At 43.8% G+C, this 20,634-nt stretch overlaps 1 protein-coding gene across 1 annotated transcript in view; it reads right to left on the bottom strand.

Moving 5' to 3' along the window:
• LOC138472127 (ATPase family AAA domain-containing protein 3-A) overlaps positions 1-20,416 on the bottom strand; it is a 672,103-nt gene extending 651,687 nt beyond the window's left edge. The window contains exon 1 of the mRNA XM_069610129.1: positions 20,024-20,416. Within this exon, the coding sequence (XP_069466230.1) occupies positions 20,024-20,231 (208 nt within the window). The 5' untranslated portion in view covers positions 20,232-20,416. The remainder of the gene's footprint in view (positions 1-20,023) is intronic.
• Positions 20,417-20,634: the final 218 nt, after the last annotated feature.

Here is a 20,634-nt window from a genome sequence, read left to right as displayed (position 1 = left end):
AATTAAGCAAGCAGGTAGTTTGTTCTGCATTTGAGAAAAGGAGGCAATTCATGTTAACACTGTTCCAGCCCTGCTTCAGCTAGTTTGATGATCAGGGTAGAGTGGTTTATTGTGTGGACATACTCAGTGCTCCAGATACGATCTGGGAGGTGAGAGCGTCTTACTCCCCATGTTTAAAGTTGGGAGTAAAATTATTTTTATGGGAGTAAAAATGTACGTCCAATCCCTAAGGGAGTATTTTAGGAGTAAAAATATATTAACTGGAAAACGGAAGTTATTGTAATAATTATTTCTTTGCACCTAGTGACTCATGCACATTAAAAGATACAGGTTTATTATTCCTGCTTGATTAGTTTCTTCCTGTGGCAACATGTGCACAACTGGTCCAAACATATCAATGGAGCTGTTTCGGTGAAAGCCGGGGCACAAGGAGTGAAGGGAGTATTTTTAACTCCCGTTTTTATTTTTTTGGAGTATGAGCCTATTTTTAGAGAGCAAAAGGGGCCGATACACCTTTACCTGTAGTGCTGGACATACGTGAAGGCTGGCTCTCACGACTCTTAATATTACACCTCATCAGCCGTCTAATTAATAGCCTGGTTTAAGCACATTTAGAGGTTACTTCTGCAGTCCTCCTTTGTCTCAGGAATCCAAAAGCAGAATGGGGGATTTGGGGGGGGGGGGGGGGGGGGGGGGAGTCTGTCCTATGGGTCTTCATTCAATATGTACCAAACGACCTCCTGGTTCAAAACCCCTTCTAAACTCTAGCGTCTCTCTGGCCGTTCAATGGGTTGTATACGCGAAAACATACATTTCAATTCTGGGTTGAGCACCTACAAATATCGATTACAAGGAGAGAGAGAACAGAAGTGTGTGTGCTTGGTGACATTGTGTTTCCACGCCTTTCCCTGGGGCGTTAGCTGACGGGGTGTGGGGGAGAAAGAGAGGAGTCGAGGTGAAGTTTCTACTATTTGTACTTGTTTACAGCAACAACAAAAAGCAAAAAGTAGATTGTTATTTTCAACACGGACCTCGATGGGTTTATTGTGCGCTGGCTGAATGCTGGGAGCAGGGGGATTGAACGCAGACTGAACCCACATGCAGGTTAATGGGGGCAAAGCAGCAAAACACCAACGTGCACCATTCATGATAGTGCTCGTGTACCCAGCAGATACACGAATGCCATGATTTCCAATGATTTTAATTAATTACTTCCTAAAAGTGACGTGTACAACCATGAAAACGCAAATGGAGCATTCAAAGAACCAAACACTAAACCAAAACAACGAAATAAAAGCCTTAAAAACTGCTTCGATAGTGGAGCACTGGTTCTACAGCTGAGATTCGCTTTCACAAGCAAACTCAACACCCAATGGGCTGGGGTGTGGGGGGCAAACATTGGACCCAACAAGTGTTGGAAATTCGAATGTACGACTTAAAAACTCTCCGCTCTAAAGATTACCATCCCCAAAAACGGTCTACTGTCAGACTAGCAGATCAATGACCCGATTACACAGTGATGCAACCTTTGGCAAGAAACCTTTGCCGCCACCACCCACGTGACTCTTGAAGACCGCCGCCTTACTGGGAGCAGTTCCAGATCCAATATGAACACGGCAACCAGCAACGCAGTGCTATGGAAACAGCCTGTCGGTCGGTCAGCCACCATTTAAAAAAAAAAAAAACAAAGGGTTGAAATCATGCATTTCACAGCAAACAAAATTCAGAAAATTGAGTACAAATGTATAAATTGACACTGTGCTCTGCAAGGGACATATGGAATACTCCAACAGATGCCATGTCACAAGCAGGACTCATGAGAATCTTGTAGTGGGTGTTGATTTTAGTTGTCCCCAAAATAAAATAAAAAAATCAGAAGGCCACCACAATATATGCCAGCATTGCCCCACTTTCAAGCAAGTTATCCCCAAACCAGGTATGGTCCCCTTTCATGCCTTTTGTCCTAAGAAAGTAATGACTGGTCTACACAATACATGCCTGTATTGCCCCGTAAAAGACATTTTCACGCGGATAGTGCCCAATAAATGGGTCTGTCAACAATATCTGCCTGCACTACCTACCTTCCAAGATGGTAGTGCCCAAATCAAATTCTACAGTCTGCCTTAACATATGTCCAGGCTGACCCCCAGATCTACATGATGTCACTGCCCACAAACTAAACCTTTGGTCCAGACACGTACACACATGTTCACAACATGTGTTTGCATGCACGTTTGTGTGAATGTAACTAAAAACCAGGAATGGTTAATTATTTCACACGTGACATTGGAAAACTTACTATCCCAGTCAGGCTTCCAATCTATCAAATCAAAAATCTTTATTACGGTGTCAGGAAATTAATCGTTGAATCTTTGCTTCATGGCTTTCCCAATCATAGTCAATAATTGAAACCTAGGAATAGTCATAGCCTTAATATACAGGACTCCCCATCTCATTAATTTCAGAGCATATAATGATATCGAAACCTAGGAATAGTCATAGCCTTAATATACAGGACTCCCCATCTCATTAATTTCAGAGCATATAATGATATTGATCCCATCTGAAGCTTTAGGATTTCAATTGGGAAAGCAGAATGGAATTTCAATATTTGTTTTCAAAATGTGCCTGGACCATAAAGTATTGCCGGACAAAAACATTGTTTATATAATCTAATAGTTCCCTCCTGGCTATGTCCCAACTGTTTGCTATGTGAACTTTGCAATAAGTAACGAAAGCCAATTATCCTTCGCACTTTTATTTTGCATCAATCAGCTTATCATATTTTTCGGGCAGTACTTATCTCTATGCCCAGGTATTTATAAGACTACATAATTAATCTGACCAACAACCAATATCAACCCAAGTCTTCTTGTCGGTTTATTTGTAAATCTCATTATTTTGGTCTTATCCATATTAAAGGCCAAATTATTTCTTTTGCATATACAAAGTTCTTTAAATGTTCTTGTCATAATGAAAAAAGTATGCTCAAATAAGACCAGATCTTCTTCATAGGGCAAGCCAACCACGCGAGTCAAGGCAATCTTAGGGAGACAATTCCGTAGTGATCCCAATCGAGCAGGCAGATCTCTTAAGTATAGGTTGAACAGCAGGGGAGCCACTGCACACCCTGGTTTGACTTCCCTACTAGTGGGTATCTGTGCTGTGATGCCCCCCCCCGCTATTCAACCTCACTTGAACACTTATCTCTTCATGAAACAATTTCAACTGGCCCAACAGATTCTCAGAACAGCCAAATGCTTCAATCTTCCACGACAGTGTCTCTGTCCACAGAATCAAATGCTGCCCGAAAGTCCACAACTACAGCATAGAACAGAGGATTTCCCTTTTTCTTGGCCCTTTCCGTCAACAAATGTATCAACCTCAAGCACCGGGAGGTTGCAGAGCCAACCCTAAAGCCTGTTTGAAATTTGCCAAGTAATTAGGCAAACACATTTTTGCACTTCATCCAGCAGAAAGGAAGCAAAGACATTCCCTGTCGTGTCTAACATACAGGAACCTGTAGTTCAAAGGTAAGGTTCTTATACCTTTTTTGTAAATTGGGAGGACTATTGATCTTTTCCATGAATTGGGAGCAATATCCTCTTTTACTCCTTAAACTGTCCAATAGGTCTTAATAGGTTCAAGACTTAGGCACTGCTAGAAGAGACTTTGAGATAAACCAATCTGCTTGTAGTCATCGTTTGACAAAGGGATGCATGATATACACTCAAGATGTGCACATCAAACCACCATCTGTAACACTCAAGGTGTGCTGAGATGTATTTTAGAGTAAACGGCTACCATGGCACTGTTAGCCATTTCTTTTGCCAGGGATGCAACTACACTACTACTGCATTTTGCCATAATTCCACGTAAGACTGAGTGACACTACAGTTGAGTGTCTGAGGTATCGGTGCAGTCAAAAGGGAGCTCCTGGGCAACTGAATTGAAACTGTGGGTCCGAGTTATACCATGGCATAGTGTCAACTGAAGAAGCATCACTTTGCCTAAAATCGAAAAATATGGCACAACCAGCAGAAAAAATGAGTTTCTGGGGGGGGGGGTGTGGGGGAGGGGAATGCGCCAATCAATTAAGAAGAGTAATAAGAAACATGGACAAAGGGCTTCCAAAGTCCTATTCGAGCAGAAGGACCACCACCCCATGAGGACCCAGGGCTCCCAAAGCCCAGAGAGGTGCCCCATGGCAGAGCAGGAGATTGGGTGCATTGGTGCAACACAGCAATGATGGCATCCCAGGAAGGTAATGTACTTCAATGACTAACAAATGGGGACAGGGACTTTGTTAAATAAGGGCAGTCTGCAGCTGAGTCTGCAGCTGCCAAGATTAAAGTGTTATAGAGGAAAGGTAAAGTGAACTGAAGCGGGCGGGAATGGAATGAGTGATGCTCAGGGTGAAGATATAGATAACCTGCTAAAGGTTAATGTAAAGTGGGGTTTGTGCAATGGGCATCTCTAACCCATATATATTATTGCATTGTCTAACATAGAATGGGTACATGGATTGGGGCATGAAACGAGTTGATGGCAGTGGATAGGTCTAATGGTTAACATAACATTTAGATTCTATTTTACTGTTTTATATAAAAGCCAGTCAGGGTTCTAAAACTCTGCTCTGTTATACTGTGCCTGATTAAGATCTGGAACTCAGTATCGTGGCCCATATCCTGAACTGACATCAGTTTTATTAGCAGGTTGTCCAGCACCTCACCAAAGCAGCTGGTCTGGGATGGTGGGTGGGTGTGCCAGTATGGTCCGTTCCCGGACCAGAGTATTTTTTTTTTAATATTGTGCTCACCTGGGTGAAGGAGATCAAATAAAAATAAAACCGGGGCTTCACTTGGCCACAGGACTAGCACAAATGCTGCCTTTCTCGTAGGTACAACCAAACAGGTGTCATAGCAGACAGGCCTGCATACGACATCAGACATCAGACTCTTGATTTGATAGAGATCGTTCAGAGGTGAAACACCAACTGCAGGGGTTGGGGGAGGGTGTGTTCCTTGCTTTAGACGCCACTAAAGCCTTTGCAAGAATTGACTGGACATAAATGCAGAAGTCCTTGAAGCATATAATTTGAGCCCTAGGTACTGGCAGATGGTGATGGCTAACTATCAGTCCCTGTTGACTGGAACATGGGTGAATCGAGAACTGGCTGATCCAATCCAAGTGTCAAGGCTACCTTCTATCACTGCTGATCTTTCCCTTGTAATTGAGCCAGTGGCCATTGTGAGAAAACAAAGGGTGTCTCACTTGTGTCCAAGGCACGGCCATCGCCTTTGGATCCAGACCCTGGGGGTGGATCAATGCAGGAGTATCACCTGGTTGAGGGGTCTTCGGGGAGTGGGTGTGAGACGACTGATGGCGAGAAGCGGTATTTTCCCTTCGCCGTACCCATGACACCTCCTATTTCATAGGATCCCAACTCCTCCCCCTTTTCTACACTAACACTGGGCCGAGGAAGAGGGCGACAGAGTAACAAGCCTAACCCTTGCGCATCTCATTGGACATGTCCCGCTGATAGGGTCAGGCACTTGACTTTAATCACATATATCCGATACCCATTAGCTCTCACCACACGTGTGAAAGGAGGAACAGAGACACATCCTGAGCAAGGTGCAACACGAGAAGCAGCAGAACTACTATGGCGAAGGCCAACCTACTGGAGCAGAGCGACGGATTGAGGGGCGAGAACCAAGGTTAAGGGAACCCAGGAGTTCCCTGCATGAGGTTGTTGCCTCCAAAGAACCGTAAGATACGTGGAGAAGACCAAATCCCAGACAAGAAGACTGCATTGTGTTTCAAAGGTACCCGTGACCCTCCTAGGTGAACGGCAGATTTGGGGAGGCGAGGTAAAGTCTGTGGTGTTAATCTTGACTTGTGAGTTATACAACGGCGAAGATAAGAAAGGAATGCACACAGCTGGTGAGTTGGCAAGTAAGATGAAAGACCGGTGTGCGTTAAGAAAAGCTTGAAGAGGCAACAATATACCTTATAATTGAAGGCTGCACGCGTGTGGATTAGACGCAAAGAATGGCAGACCTGTGGTGAACTTTAAAATTACTGATGACTGTGAAGGGTGTGATACAGAGTAGCAGTGTGGTCCGGTGAAAGGAAGTAGCCCACTCAATTCTCTGCGAAAGGTGAAATGTTTGCTCTAAAGCCACAAAGTGAATTAACTTTAAAAAGCGTAATGAGCAAGAATGACCCCGGCAAAAGGGGACATGGAAACTGAATATTAAACTCTTGTGCTTATGACATTGAACTACATAGACCAAGAAACAAGAGTGTGAGGTGAGGGAAAAGTCGAACTGGTCTTGCGGAGGTCCATAGTAAAAGCCTTGCACATTCCAAGCCCGACTGAGGGAGACCGGAAGTGTGATAGGTTAGTTGAAGGTAACTCCTAACGAATGTGAATGAAGCTTAGGGAAGTGAACCCCCTACAAGTGCTGTGATGGAGAGGTCCGAGCCCAATCGAGGGAGACCTGCGTGAACTTTTTGGTTGAATTGTGAACCCTTTTGTTGAACTGTGAAGGAACTTTTTGGAAAGCTGAAAAAAGTGACTTTAACGTGAAAGGCCAGGCAGTAACTCTGTCCAAGTTTTGAACTGCTTTGTTTTGAGAACCTGAGCCGTAGTATGTCATCCTGCCCATGGTGGCCACCTTACTCCATGCTGTCCAACATGGGGAGGAGAGCTGACTCAGACACTTTGATACTTTATATCCAACATGGATTTTCCTTTGCATGCACATTCCCCATTGCACACTTTCTGCATAAGAGATAGGGAAGGATATGTTAGTATAGGCCATTTTGATTTGACAGAGACAGGACTAGGACTTTTTTTCTCTTTATTATTTGATGGTCAAGACTACTCCCATCTTAGCTATAGGGCAAAGCAGGAGTTTTTCCAAACTCCAAGAATTGAATAAAGGTTTTACAAATTGTACCTTTTCTGTCAGTGTCATACTTGTGATACCATGCCTCCCTTGCACCAGAGAGATTAGGAGCAGCCCATCCATTAGAGGGAATTACGTACAAGACCACCCTTTATGTTAACGTTGGTAACCTTCCCAGACGTGCCTTGATCCCAAGCAGCTAGGTTGTGTGAACAGACTTCAGGAATTTGAACATGTCTCGGGCTCTCCTTTTAATTGATCAAAATCCTGCAGGACGGCTGCTTCCGTCCCCGAAAACCTCATGGCTGAGGTGAAGCGCATTTTTGCCCCATAAATGACTCCATTGAATACCTGGGTGCACATATCCCTGCAGATCCATATAATGCGAAAAAATACAACTTCCCCAAGCTATTTGATCAAGATATCTCCTGGATGGGTGGAATTCCGGCAATTAAAATGAACCTCTTGCCCAGATACCTTTACCACTGTATAGCTCTTCCGGTCAAAATACCTAGCCCAACCATGCGCACATTCCAGCAGAAATAATTACATTTTATATGGGGTGGGAAGAAGCCACGAATCCAGAAAACAGAAGCACTGGATAATATGGAAGGGTGGTGGAGAGGGGGGAGGGGTGGTGAACTAAATAAGGAGTGAAGTGAATTGAATCCTTTCTCTTCTCCACATTGAAATGATATGGTTCCCTGTATATTAGATTGTATACACTATCCTTATATATCTTTTATCCCGCTGTGAAGGCCTTAGATGCCATACCGCCCCTCACTGAATGGGCTCCAAAAACCTAAAAGTTAATGCCTGCCAGCTCCTAACCTCCCTGACCCACCTCGCTATGTTGGCGGAGGTGATAGTCTAAGAAAGTGCGGGTAAGACAGCATTGAGGACCCATTCTTAGTACGTTTGGCTATTGCAAAGGCTGCCCCCTTGGGATAGAAAAATGGACCTTTGCCGCCCAGTTGAGCAGAAATGCATTTGTTCCTAATGCTCTCCGGTCCAACCACCAGCTGTAGCATTTGGGACTCAGTGTTCAACCTGGAGGCAAAAAAGATCTATACTTAGCAGCCCCCAGATCCCTTGTAACTGTGTAAACACTGTTCTGTGCAACTTCCAATTGCTGGCATCCTCTAGATACCAGGAGTTCCAGTCCGCTACTACGTTCTGGTCTCGGTTAATATTCCGCTGCTACAACTATCTTTGTCTCCAGGCAATAATGCCAGAAGTCCATTGCCAGTTCCATTAGCCTTTTTGGCTTTGTGCCTCCCAGCCGATTGATATAGCGGGGTGTAGTGACGTTGTCCATCAGTAGAACGCAGCAGCTCGCCTTGTCCTTGGCAAACGTCTGCACCACAAACAAGCCTGCTAGCAATTCAAGAGAGTTGAAATGGAGGTCGAGTTCCTTCTTGGACCACTTGCCTCCTGTCTCCAACTGGCCACATCTTGCGCCCCAACCGGAACTGCTTGCGTCCGACTATGACCAGCTCTGGGACGTCTCTGAAAATGGCACACCCATTCAATGCTTCCATGTTCTGCAACCACCATTCTCACTCGTCCATCCTCGTCTAACGGGACCGACTGATATCTCATCTTCAACCTCCCAGGCAACAAGGCCACCAAACTGATGAATGAAGCTCTCCTCATCCTTAGACATCCTCAGCCTCACACAAAACACGAGAGACCCAACACACGAGAAAGGTATAATCCTGTACCTAATTATCACTGCACTGTCTTCCCTCCACTACAGCTCTCCTCTCCCGCTTGACTGGTCTGACTCCCCTGCCCCCCATAGCAGTGCCTTTCAACATCCTGCAGACCACCCCGGTCAAGCACTCCCAGCAGAAACCCAGCAGACAAACCTACAGGTCCTTCAAGAACTTCCCAGTGGAAGCCCTCACAGAAGAGCTCGCCAACCTACACCTTACATGAACAAAAAACCCACCAACCGAACTGTGAAAACGCCGCCCTCTCAGCCTCCATCGACCAACACGCACCTCTGAAACAGCGCACCAGCAAACCGAAACCGTCAGCATCCTGGTACACGCAAGAACTCAACCCAAGCAAAAGAGTCAGGAAATAAGAAAAAACCTGGAGCCGCTCCAGGTCTGTATCCGACCTGGCACTCAAGGAACTCCGTGCAACCTGCCAGCAACTAAACACCAGTGTCATGGCCTCCTACTATCAGAAAACCATAGCAGAAGCCAACAAAAGCAGAGCACTCTTCAAAGCGATCAAGCAGTGCATCAAACCCGCTACCCAACCTTGCCATACCACACTCCATCAAAATATTCACTGCCAACACCACCTTCTTCAGACACAAAGTCAGCAAGATTCGCCAGCCAATAGATGCCTGCTCTGTGTCCACAGACCCTCCTCGCGAAATCTCCACATCCTGGACAACATTTGAGACTCGACAGAGGACCTGGTAGGAACCCTGGCCACCCTCAAAGCCACATCATATACAAACGACATCCACCCAGCATCCATCCTCAAGACACTCCCTGCAGAAGCTCTCCTTCCATACCCGGAGATCATCAACAGCTCACTAACTCAAGGCACCTTCCACCAACCCTAAAAACAGGACAAATCCTCCCCCTACTAAAGAGACGCACTCTGGATATTTCGACAACCTAGGTAACTATCGCCCCATCAGCCATCTTATTGTTGAGAAAGCGGTAGCCCCACATCGACATACTTGATAAACGGCCACCCCGCTTCTACTCGACCGCTTTTGACACATTAGACCATCAGGTGCTTCCACACAGCCTACATCAGTGCATGGGGATTCGTAACCTTGTCCTACGCTGGTGCAAGTCCTACCTCGCCAACCGCAAGCAGTTTGTTTAGATGGACTCCTCTAGATTGCCAACAATACCAGTCACCTGAGGAGTCCCACAGGGTTTCATCATCTCCCCAGTGATCTTCAGTCTATACAGGAGCCGCTGGGAGCCCCTGCTAGCCACACACAACATCCACCAATACGCTGACGACACACAGCCAGGCCTCCATATAAAGGTTCGCACCAGGCCTTTTTACGCATGAAAATCTTGTAAATACGACAGCTTTATTATTTTTCTGTGTACATTTACACACAAGTTTAGAGCAGAGGACAGTGCAAAGGTCAGGTTACTTGACAGAAACTAGAACTGTTGGACAGACAAAAAAAACTTGGGGATGAATATCAATCCTTTAACATTGCAGGATTAGTGGCCTAGTATCCAGCACAGGCTACTATCTGAAATTGCAGATCCAACTGTGCAGCAATCGCAAGAGCGATTATTGGGACCCGTATAGACCATTGTTCTAGTCTTGTTCCGGGCATTGGAAAAGGGGAACTGGCCAGGCTAAAGGTCATCGGTTGAGGATCTTAAAAGATCTGACCAAGTATCTACTGCGAGACAAAATCTCCACTGGCTCCCAGTGGATAAGAGTGATCTTCCGGATACACTGCATCACACACCAATGCCTGCACAGAGATGTCCCCAGATATCTCACAGAGAAATTGGTCCGACTGCCAGAAAGCAGGGTCCTACGATCCAACAACTTGAATCTTCTGCTCATTCCTAAGGCAGGATTGGCCATTGTGGCATAGAACCTTTTTCCCCCCCACGCAGCTCCCAGGCTCTGGAATGAGCTTCCGCCATATCTGAGAGCCTGTAGTAGCTTTCTGAAATTTAACAGGTACTAAAGACATTCCTTTTCTACTAAACTATCCTTTGTCTCTCCCTGCCCATGCTCTCGGATCATAAATGTGTTCTAACTGTGTCTCCTTGCGCACTTATGTCTACGGGCCATGTTTATGCGCATTACAAATAAAATAAATAAAAACGCTCCTTTTGATTTTTATCTACATGGATGTAATTGCAAGCCCTGGAGAAAAGCCTCTGAAACAAAAATGTATTTCTCTGAAGCAATTCAAAAAAAGAAACTGCACACTGTGATAGAAGGAATGGTTTCTTTCAATTCAGCTTATGCTGTGTTGTGTGTAGATGCTCATGGAGCAAATAGAAGCACTGTGCATATTTTCCTAGCTTTGTAAAATTAATAAGTTGGAAAACTAAGTTGCAAATGAGAAAACATTTGTAACAAACTATGCTTTTTTCCTCCAGTGAAAGCATACAAGTATTGCACAATTGTTGTTTTCACAGTTCCTGTGCTGTGTACATAATCATGGAGGCATCATTTAATTTACACTCCAATTATACAAACAGTGTATAAAATGATGAGCATGCACAGTCTAGTTTACATCAATTCAACCCTGCAGTCAATGGGGTACATTACTATTAATGGTCAGTGGCAGCAGAGTATTTGCTCATGGGTGATGGATTGTCATTACACCAATCACATGTGTTTTGGCCTCTCAAATATTCAAGACTACAATTAAAACATCCAAAACCCGACTCTCCAGGAAGTGCAAGCGCTGTTCAAATACAAACGAAAGTTACATTTGTAATTGAAATAGAAACTCAGTAAAACCTGTCCCTGTGATGATCCAGATAGGTATTTAACTTTTGTAGTGCTTCATACATGGTTCGTCGAAATCTAGGCACTGTGATTATTGTACCCCAGTCGATACTCTATTTACCGACCTATGATGCATGTTAGCCAATAAGATAGCTCAGCCAGTTGAGCGCTCATTGCTGCGATCTGTAGGTTGCAGGTTAAAATCCTGGCAAGGCAAACTCAGCCTTTCATCCTTTCGAGGTCGATAAAGGAGTATCAACTTCGGTTTGGTGATACTTGTGATAAATATGTTCCATGTACAGCGCTCTGCCAAAAGCACTACATAAATGACCATTTCCATGAAATTAGGTATAAAAGTTACCATGGAGTCCCATCATAACATTAGCATACCATTAGGTAGTACTAACTCCAGTAAATGAGATATCAAAAGATATTTTTTTGCTATCGAACCTCAAAACACAGAATACAATTCATGTTTGCTTACTTGACTAGGTTTGTGTTTTCAACATTCAAATATATACAGGAGAGATCAAATGGCCAGACCATAGCGAAATAATGAAAGGTGTATTCTGTCACAATGCAGAAAGCTGCCGGATGATAATGATTTGTATACAGTTTATGCACACGTCAGCTGGATGTCATACATGTTACTCTCTTACAAAAGAGAAAGGTCATTTTTGCTCTTGAAATCACATTTACTCTCAAAGTTTAAAAACAAGGAGTAAAATACTCCCACCTCAAAATCTTATCAGGAGCGCTGCACACAGCTATACCTCAAGATTGATTCCATCAAGGCATCCATAGACTCAAAACCTGCCTCTCGCTGATCCAGTCTTGGATGTCCTGTGCATACTTGAAGCTCAACCCCTCCAAGACTGAATTCCTGCTCCTCACAAACAACACTGAAGACCCAGACATACAGGCCTGGCTTTCAACCATGAACTCGGAGGGCTTCACACCCGAACTCAACTCCTGCGCACCGGAGACCCAAAGTGTTAGCCACAGCAGGCAGAAACACACGCGGTTGTGTTGGAAAACGCTGAGGTTTTAAAACCGCAGCGTTTTCCAACACAATAACGTTGTATTTATGTTTGCGGTCGCTTCAAAAGCGACCGCAAACATAAATACAACGTTTTTAAAGCTGCAGTTTTATTTCTAAGTTTTCCGGGCTCCTCCAGCCCGGAAAACTTAGAAAAAAAACCGCAGCTAGTGCTTATTTTTTGTAAAAAAAATAAATAGCACTTACCGAGATTCAGCTGCAGCTTTCCTGCCCTGGTCTCCTGTCCGCCTCCTCCGAGTCCCGGCACTAATGAAGGGAAAGCCACCCAGCGGTAGACTTTGTTTACTACAGCTGGCTGGCTTTTCCTTCATTAGTGCCGCAAAAGCAAAAGCCAGCACAGGAGGGCCTCCATTTCACAAAATGGCTGCGCCCCTGTGCTTGCTTTTTCGAATTTTGAGCTTGAATAGCTCAAAATTTTACATAGGAAGTTTTAAAACGGAGGATGCTAGTATTTTTTTTTATGTGGCCTATCTATTTTTGAAATAAAAATTTTTACTAGACCATCCCTTTAAGTGCCAAATGCATGTGATATGTAGGAGTGCAAGACTTTTTTTCTCCAAATTATTGCAAACCAGAAGCAATCAGGATGATACTTTTATTAAGCTTTGTATATCCTGTCTGGCAAAGACACGTATGTGGCAACTTTATCTCTTTTAAAAAGACAGTCATGCAATTCCATTGCTAAAATGTATGTTGTGTAATAAGACATAATTACAGTATTGAGACTGTAAAACCTTGCACCAATCCATGCTTTACAGTAAAGTTTAGGTTGGTGTATCTGAATTTCATATTGTTAACTATATTTCATTTTGATGGGGAAGATGCATCATGTTGACTAATGAACTTTTGAAAATGTACAGTATAACATGATCAAATGCTTTTGATGGCAAACCTAGTTCTGTAACCTGCAGGTTGCATACATCTTGCAACTGGTGCTCAACCCATGATAGAACCCATACTCCTTGACGTTCTATATCACTCTATCGCTTTATACCAGGTACCCTGAAAGTGAGATGGCCACAAACTACAATATTCCACCTAGTTGGCCAGTTCTCTGCATGCTACGCAATCCACTCTTACTCTCTCTTTCCTCTTACATAATACACAAAGTGAACTAAATGCTTACACCAGGTAGTGATCAATAAAGCCATCCAGTCTGTAGATCTACTGCCATACCAAACACTGTAGTTAGCCTCTAGAGCTTAATTTGCTTTATGATTGTATTATATATTACCACCCACAGGAGACAGCTGGCCAAACTGTTTTCCAAGGCTTTTTTATCGTATCTATTTGTGTCCATTCATGCAGCAAATCTTTTACATTTTGCTTTGTAATGTATTGCTTGTTGTTCCATGTAAAGCGCTTTGGCTAAAAGCGCTATATAAAAATTCAATAAATACAAATACATTTTACAGACACTCATCTACGGCTTGTAAAAAGTCGTTTTGCCCCACTCAGTCGAGTAGATTTTATGAATGTCGAGTAGCATTTACAAGAGATGTTTGAAACTTTAATTCAACATCTACTTTGTTTGCAGTAAATGTCAAAGGTTTCACTGTGCATGGCTGGACTCTGGGTGGCAGCAGTTTGCCAAACATTAAGTGGGTTTGCAGTGACATTTACCATTTTACAAAAAAATTATACATTGCTATGGGACGAGTGCATTGCTCTTATATTGAATAGGTAAACAAAAAAGATACCCGACCCGCAGATCTAGCTGAAGATTAAAAGAATTTGCAAGGCCTGACTCCTCTCACAAATGTCTTATTTCAGCGGTCAGCAAAACTGCTGTATTGTTTCTCATTTCATGTCTTGGGTACAAATAACATACAGTGACATTAACAATATTAGTACAAAATTGCTAATCAAATGGGTCTGTTTGCCAATCAAAAACATTTTAATTAGCAAGCTCTGCTAATCAATTTTTTAAAACTAATTTATGCCTTGTAGAGCAAGTCATGACACACATACCATTACCACACCTTCACTTTGTGGATACAAGGAAGACTCCACAAAGCACTCAGTTATAAGCATCAACACTAATCTCACTGTACTACTGGTGGAAAGCGCATTCTAAATGGCAAATACACCACGCAACTGGTGCCATGCCTTCAGTGCGAACCCAGACTTCACCCCTAGTTTACATTAGAAAGCCTCACCTTACTGGAAGGCTGGTGGTCTTACACATCTTATCCCAACTATACAATGATGGCACTCCCCTCACTTTTATAGAATGGAAGGACACTTTTCAAACGACTGAAGGAGAGAGAGCTAATCACTGCCCTCAACTAACAGACAGGAATGCCAATCCATGACGAAGGCTGGAGATACACAGCGCCACGTAGCTCTGGAGCACACCCTTGAAGCAGGCCTGTCGAGTGCCAGGGTATCCAACCTATACAGCTTCATTGAAAAAGATATGATAACGTTTAAGCCTGCATATACGACCAGCTGGGAGGAGGACCAGAGTCCCTATTTCTGATGACACCGAGAGAGAAATATGGCTCTGCAATCACTCTACATCCCGCTGTACCACTAACGGGGAATGTGTAAACAAATTATGCCATCAATGGTTCGTCAACCGCCCCAGGCCCCCAACCCCATCCATCGAAACTAAAACATAATGAATGCATCATACTCACTGAACTGATGGCGTGAATGTGGGGAAAGGGAATTCTGTGATTTTATCACATGCGATGTCCGAAGGTTGCTGATTTCTGGAGAACGGTTCTGGTGGCCAGTAAAGCAATAACTGGTCTCCCGCTACTGGAAGACCCAAGATACCCACGTACTAGAAACACTGCTGCTCTTGTTAGCAGCCAAGATCATGATAACGTTCGCTTTGAAAGTGCCGATGCCCCCCCACCGCCTATGTGGGAGTAAAATTCGGAAAATAAGGTAGCAAAAGAATTTTAAAAAGTGGAAAAAAAAATGAAATAAAAAAAAAAAATGGGTGGGGATTCACAGCTCTCATTCATGATCAAGCTAGTAAATACCAAAATGTATGGGCACCCACGATTGAATACTGCCAAACTTGCCCATCATGCACATTTACGCCCAGCATTGTTTCGCAATTGTTCACTGCTCTGAAGGATGCTGTTAACTGAACATGTGTTGAGAGTTTGAGAACAGCCGCTGCAACAACATATGTTGCTCGGGGCCCACATGGGTAGGCGACTTGCATGGGAAGAGATGGGGGAGTGGGGTTGCTTCTTAACAGACATGAAGAAATATCAGTAATTCATTTCAATGGGTCTGCTCCTTAATGTCAGTCAAGTTATTGTATATGGCAATCACTCAAGTTACATTTTAAAAAAATGTTTTATATATGAGCCAGTGCATATCTTTTTCAAAATCTGCCTAATTTCTCTCGCAAGTCGCAGAGGCATCTCTTAGCCAGAATCCTTAAGGGTCTAACTATGGTGGATTCCCCAACTTTCAATGTGGAGAAGCAGCATATACTGGATTGTTTAGTCATATTGTAGTATACTCGAAAAGTAACTTCTAATTGAGATCATTTTGGTGGCTGGTCAAGCTGCCACCTGTCAACCTCTGAAAAAAATATGCAGAACTGGAGTTTATTGTATTGATGGCAGATGTGAAGATTTTCTGCCAGTCGTGTCGTTTTTTTAGCTCAAGCCATATGGTTCCCTTTCACTGTAGTGAAGTTGAATTTTACCCACATAAGATGCAGAAGTAGCAGATTTACACAGTGATACGTGTCTGGAGGCCAGTACTTGTGAGGTATACTAATACTTGCCGTTGGACAGCCTTCTAGATTAAAACAGATGGGACCACATTTCAACAAAGTTTTAAGCACTAGTAACTGGCTCAATGACAATCTAACGCTTCAATCAAGCCCTGGCTGATTAAAGTTTGCTCTCTGGGAATTTAGATTTTACAGTAGTTGTGGCCCCATGTGTCACACATTGTGAAGTGTAACGGACTGATAAAAATGGGACTTTAGCTTTTACTGTAGGTGTGAACCTGTGAGTCATCAAATGTGTAAACGGCAAAAAAAAGTGGACTACACGAGACCGCTACTTCCCCTCCACGACTTACTCAATATGATGGTTGCGATACAGTGCTAGATGTTCCCTTGCACCATGCTTCTATTTTGTTAGTTTCTTTGCATTCGTGTACCCCTACTTCGTGTTCATCTATCATCCCAGAACCGCCATAGGTACAGAATGCAAAGAAAAGAAAATCCGGGCTGACAACTGAACAATGTGCAATAATTGCACTTCAAGGTGCAGGGCAAAATTGAAATAATTCTGAAACAACTTTGCGATTGTAATTACAATACTGTTGGACATGGAGCATCGTAGTGATAATTTAAGATAAGAATGCAATGCAAAGTATTTGAATGCACTCGCAAAGAACACTCCAAAAATATAAATACTCAAATGTAATATATTTTTAATGTATTAATATTTTCACATATTTGTAATATTAGTACAATACCCTTCAGAGCTGAACTTTACTTTGCAACAAACATATTGTATTGTTTAGTGACGCATTACACATACAGCATGAGATCATGGCGCCAGGGTGACGGTTGTATTTTTCTAACTGCAGCAAGTAGTCCTTTGCGATCTTGAGCAAATGATACATTCGGAGATCAAGTGATCAACGGGACGAAATCAATCAGTATTGGTAAGTGGAAGGAGTCACTGTAGTCCAGCCTTGTGGCCCTTTCCTTCAGGATGCCTGATATACAATCGTACAGGTGGGCTTTTAATTTAGTGGGTACACCTACCTACTATGGGCATTTATATAGACAATATTTAACCTTCACATAACATGATTAACTCAGCATTTCATCCTCCCGAGGATGATAAAAAAAATTCAAAAAACGCATCTGATTTATAGCGCCGAAGGACTACAGCACAGAAAATACTTAAATTACCAATGTTTCGTTAGGGTGATAGTAGTCGTTGCTGGTAACGAGACATCACAATTAACCTTAGTTTATATGCAATGGGAAAAACACTTGGTATTGGGAACAGTGATGTAAAACATGACGCCCTACCCCATCCCTTGGGCTAAATCATGTGTCAACTATCTAAAGGTGCAAATCCCAAACTAAAATAGAACACAAAAACCGATCTAACTTCCCACAGCTACTCAGTGAACTGCAAAAAGATCTAGGGCGCTGTCACAAGCAAGAGGTCTCCTGCTTGGGGAGAATAACAGCTGTAAAAATGAACATAATGCCAAGGTTAATTTATCACTGTACAGCCCTGCCAATCCACATCCTGAAGGTGGATCTTCAAAAACTGCAAAAAAGCATATTGAAATTCGTTTGGGGGGTTCAGGGGGGAACCATGCATATCTAAGCGGATCATGCTACGTTTCATAAGCATGGGCGGGCTGGGGGTCCCAGACTTATCCAGATACTGCCAGGCAGCACAACTCTCACATGCCTTTGCATGGCAAATTACCACTAACCCGCGCCGATGGAAGCAACTAAAGGAAGCATGGAGCCTAGCTCTGCTAGCGACCCTACCACACATCACAGTTCCTCCAAACACCCCGAACTCAGGCCCACTGACATCAACCAAGAATACAATAGAAAGCTGGAGAAAAGCAGCCCGAAAAGGGGGATGCAGAGGTACTCTCAGCCGACTAACCCCAATACCGACTTCACTCCTGGCTTGCACCCTCAAGGATTTGCCAGATGGAGGGGGGTGGAGGGGTCTAACACAGGTATCAGATTTCCTGATCAACGGGATCCCTCTAACATTTGAAGAGTGCTAAATAAAAGTCCGGGTGACAGAGGCTGAAAGATTTCATTAGGCACAACTAAGGCCCTTGTTATCACATAGTGAGGGCTAATGGAGGGAGGGACCTAACTGCTCTAGAGCGCACCCTAACAACACCAAGCACCAAGGGCAAAGTTTCAGCCCTATACGGACTACTACATAAAAATGACCTTAATAGAAAGCAAAATGACATGCTCAATTGGGAAAGGGACCTGGGACGAGTATTAGAACTGGAAGATTGGGATTACATATGGGCTCGACTGTATAAAAGCTCTAAATGTGTCACTATTAAGGAAGTGGGGGCTGAAAGTGTGCTATAGGTGGTACATAATTCACAAACTATTAAACAAAAGTAACCCGGCGATCCCACCCCAATGCTGGATAGGATGCCCAGCCACTGGCTCCTTATTTCACTTGTTATGGTCCTGCCCGAAGGCTACTCAGTTATGGCGAGAGGGGCTGGAACAAATTTGGCTGATCACGGGACTAACCATCCCATGGGACCCGGGCAAAGTGCTACTGGGGGACACCGGGGAAAGGAGCTTTCCCACTGACGGTACACATAGCAAATCTATGTACACAATTGCTCACTACAGCCAAAATCACCATGGCACCCCTGCGGAAGCACCCTGATGGCCCGGCGCTCCCCATGTGGTGAGTAAAGTGTTGTGACATAGTTTCCAAAAAGAAATCACTGCCATCCGCCTTGAGAACATGAATTCCACAGTACATTGGCTTCCTTCCTGGACTACTCTGAGAAGTTCCGGGGATAACTCGCCAACCCCCCATAACCCAATGGCTCAAGTAATACTACCGACAGGGGTCGACCCTAAACCACAGGTCTTATGGAATTCCCAGAAGGTTAGAACTCTCATCAGTGCAACAAACTAACAAAAGCCCTGTAAACAGCTCATGGAGGCCCTGCTCTCAAACATAACAAAATTTGCTACAGCATTGAACAATTAGACAGCACTATCCCTGCGACATGTTCATTGGAACGAACGCCTGCACACATTAATATTCGCCCTATCTACATCTATGTCTAATAGCTATGTTGATGTAAACATTTTTAATAAAATATTTTGTTGAAAAAAATAAAAAGTGCAGCCCTAAAAACAGGATGACCCATGAATAAAAAATCAATGCCACATAACACCATGTGCCAAATAGTGTGTTTTTAAATCTGGGACCCCAAAACAAACCACATATTTTGTGTGTATTGGGTCTTATCCAATGTAGTTAAAGCAAAATAATGTAAAGCTACATTGAATAAAACCTAAAATTAACTTTGTGGTCTATGTTTCTTGCAGAATCATGTGTTGTAGATACGCTCAAATATCTTTTCTACGATATGATCTATGAAAGGACATTACTTATAGTAAACTTCATTGACCATGCAGGATCATATTAAGGTTTACTTAGGTACATTCTAAAGTTTACATGCAGGTAAGGCATTATTCAGCACTACACAGTTATAAATAAACGTATACTCCCATAACACATCACAAGGGGGTACCGATACAACCTCTCCATAGCTGTGTTCTGGTGCAAGCTTCACCTAAGCCTCTCACGCACCAGGGGCCAATGATGAATTGTAGGAGCACCTGCAGCTTGGAATGGATCAGGCTAGCGACTATGCAAAATAAATAAATAAATAATAGATCTAAAGAAAACCTTTCAATCACCTTGTCACTCGACCTTACACATACCCCGAGCACATCGCTGAGGCTCTACCAACGCCTCTGCTTAAAAATTAAGCAAGGATCAATTACCCCCACCCTCACAACACCCCCTCCCCAACTCACGGCTCTGGTCCAGCTCCCGTGCCGCACGGGCCGCCCGCTCCAAGCCCGTGGGGTCAAAGTGGCTCCACTTGTCCTTGGCTTTGCCCCCAGACCCTCCTCCGTCTCCTCCATCTCCCGACCCAGGAGGTGGAGGCGGGGGCACAGGCCCCCCAGGTGGCGCGGGGGTAGGCTCTGAAGGAGTCTTGTTAAGACCGAAAAGCCACGACATGTCCTTAACGTCAGGTGTGTGAAGATGCAACCAGCAAGCAACTACCGCTTACTGCACACGTGAGACACATTGAAAAGCTGCGCATGCGACTTTAGTGAACCATTCATATTTTTGTGTCACAGTGTCGGAAGCGCATGCGCGTAAGGAGAGACACTCGCTCCCAGGACACCTCGAGACTGAAATCTGCATCGCCGAAACACATTTCCTGACATGTCAGCTGTAGCGGTCAAATGCTAATACGCATGCTTCAAATACTAGACACTTCTCGTAATGGGGACATGTCCTCTTCCCCATTGGTCAGTCTAAATGACAGACTGTTAAACTAACAGTTTCAATAGGTCACAGCCCTCGCATTGGCCATGTTGGAGTCTGTAATCTGAGGCACGTTTCAGAGCCCTTATCG

Source organism: Ambystoma mexicanum, chromosome 8 (genome assembly GCF_040938575.1).
Source record: "Ambystoma mexicanum isolate Mex_15411 chromosome 8, UKY_AmexF1_1, whole genome shotgun sequence".
In the NCBI taxonomy this organism is placed as follows: Eukaryota; Metazoa; Chordata; class Amphibia; order Caudata; family Ambystomatidae; genus Ambystoma; species Ambystoma mexicanum.
The sequence above is the reverse complement of the archived record's forward strand: the minus strand, read 5'-3'. Positions and strand labels throughout refer to the sequence as shown.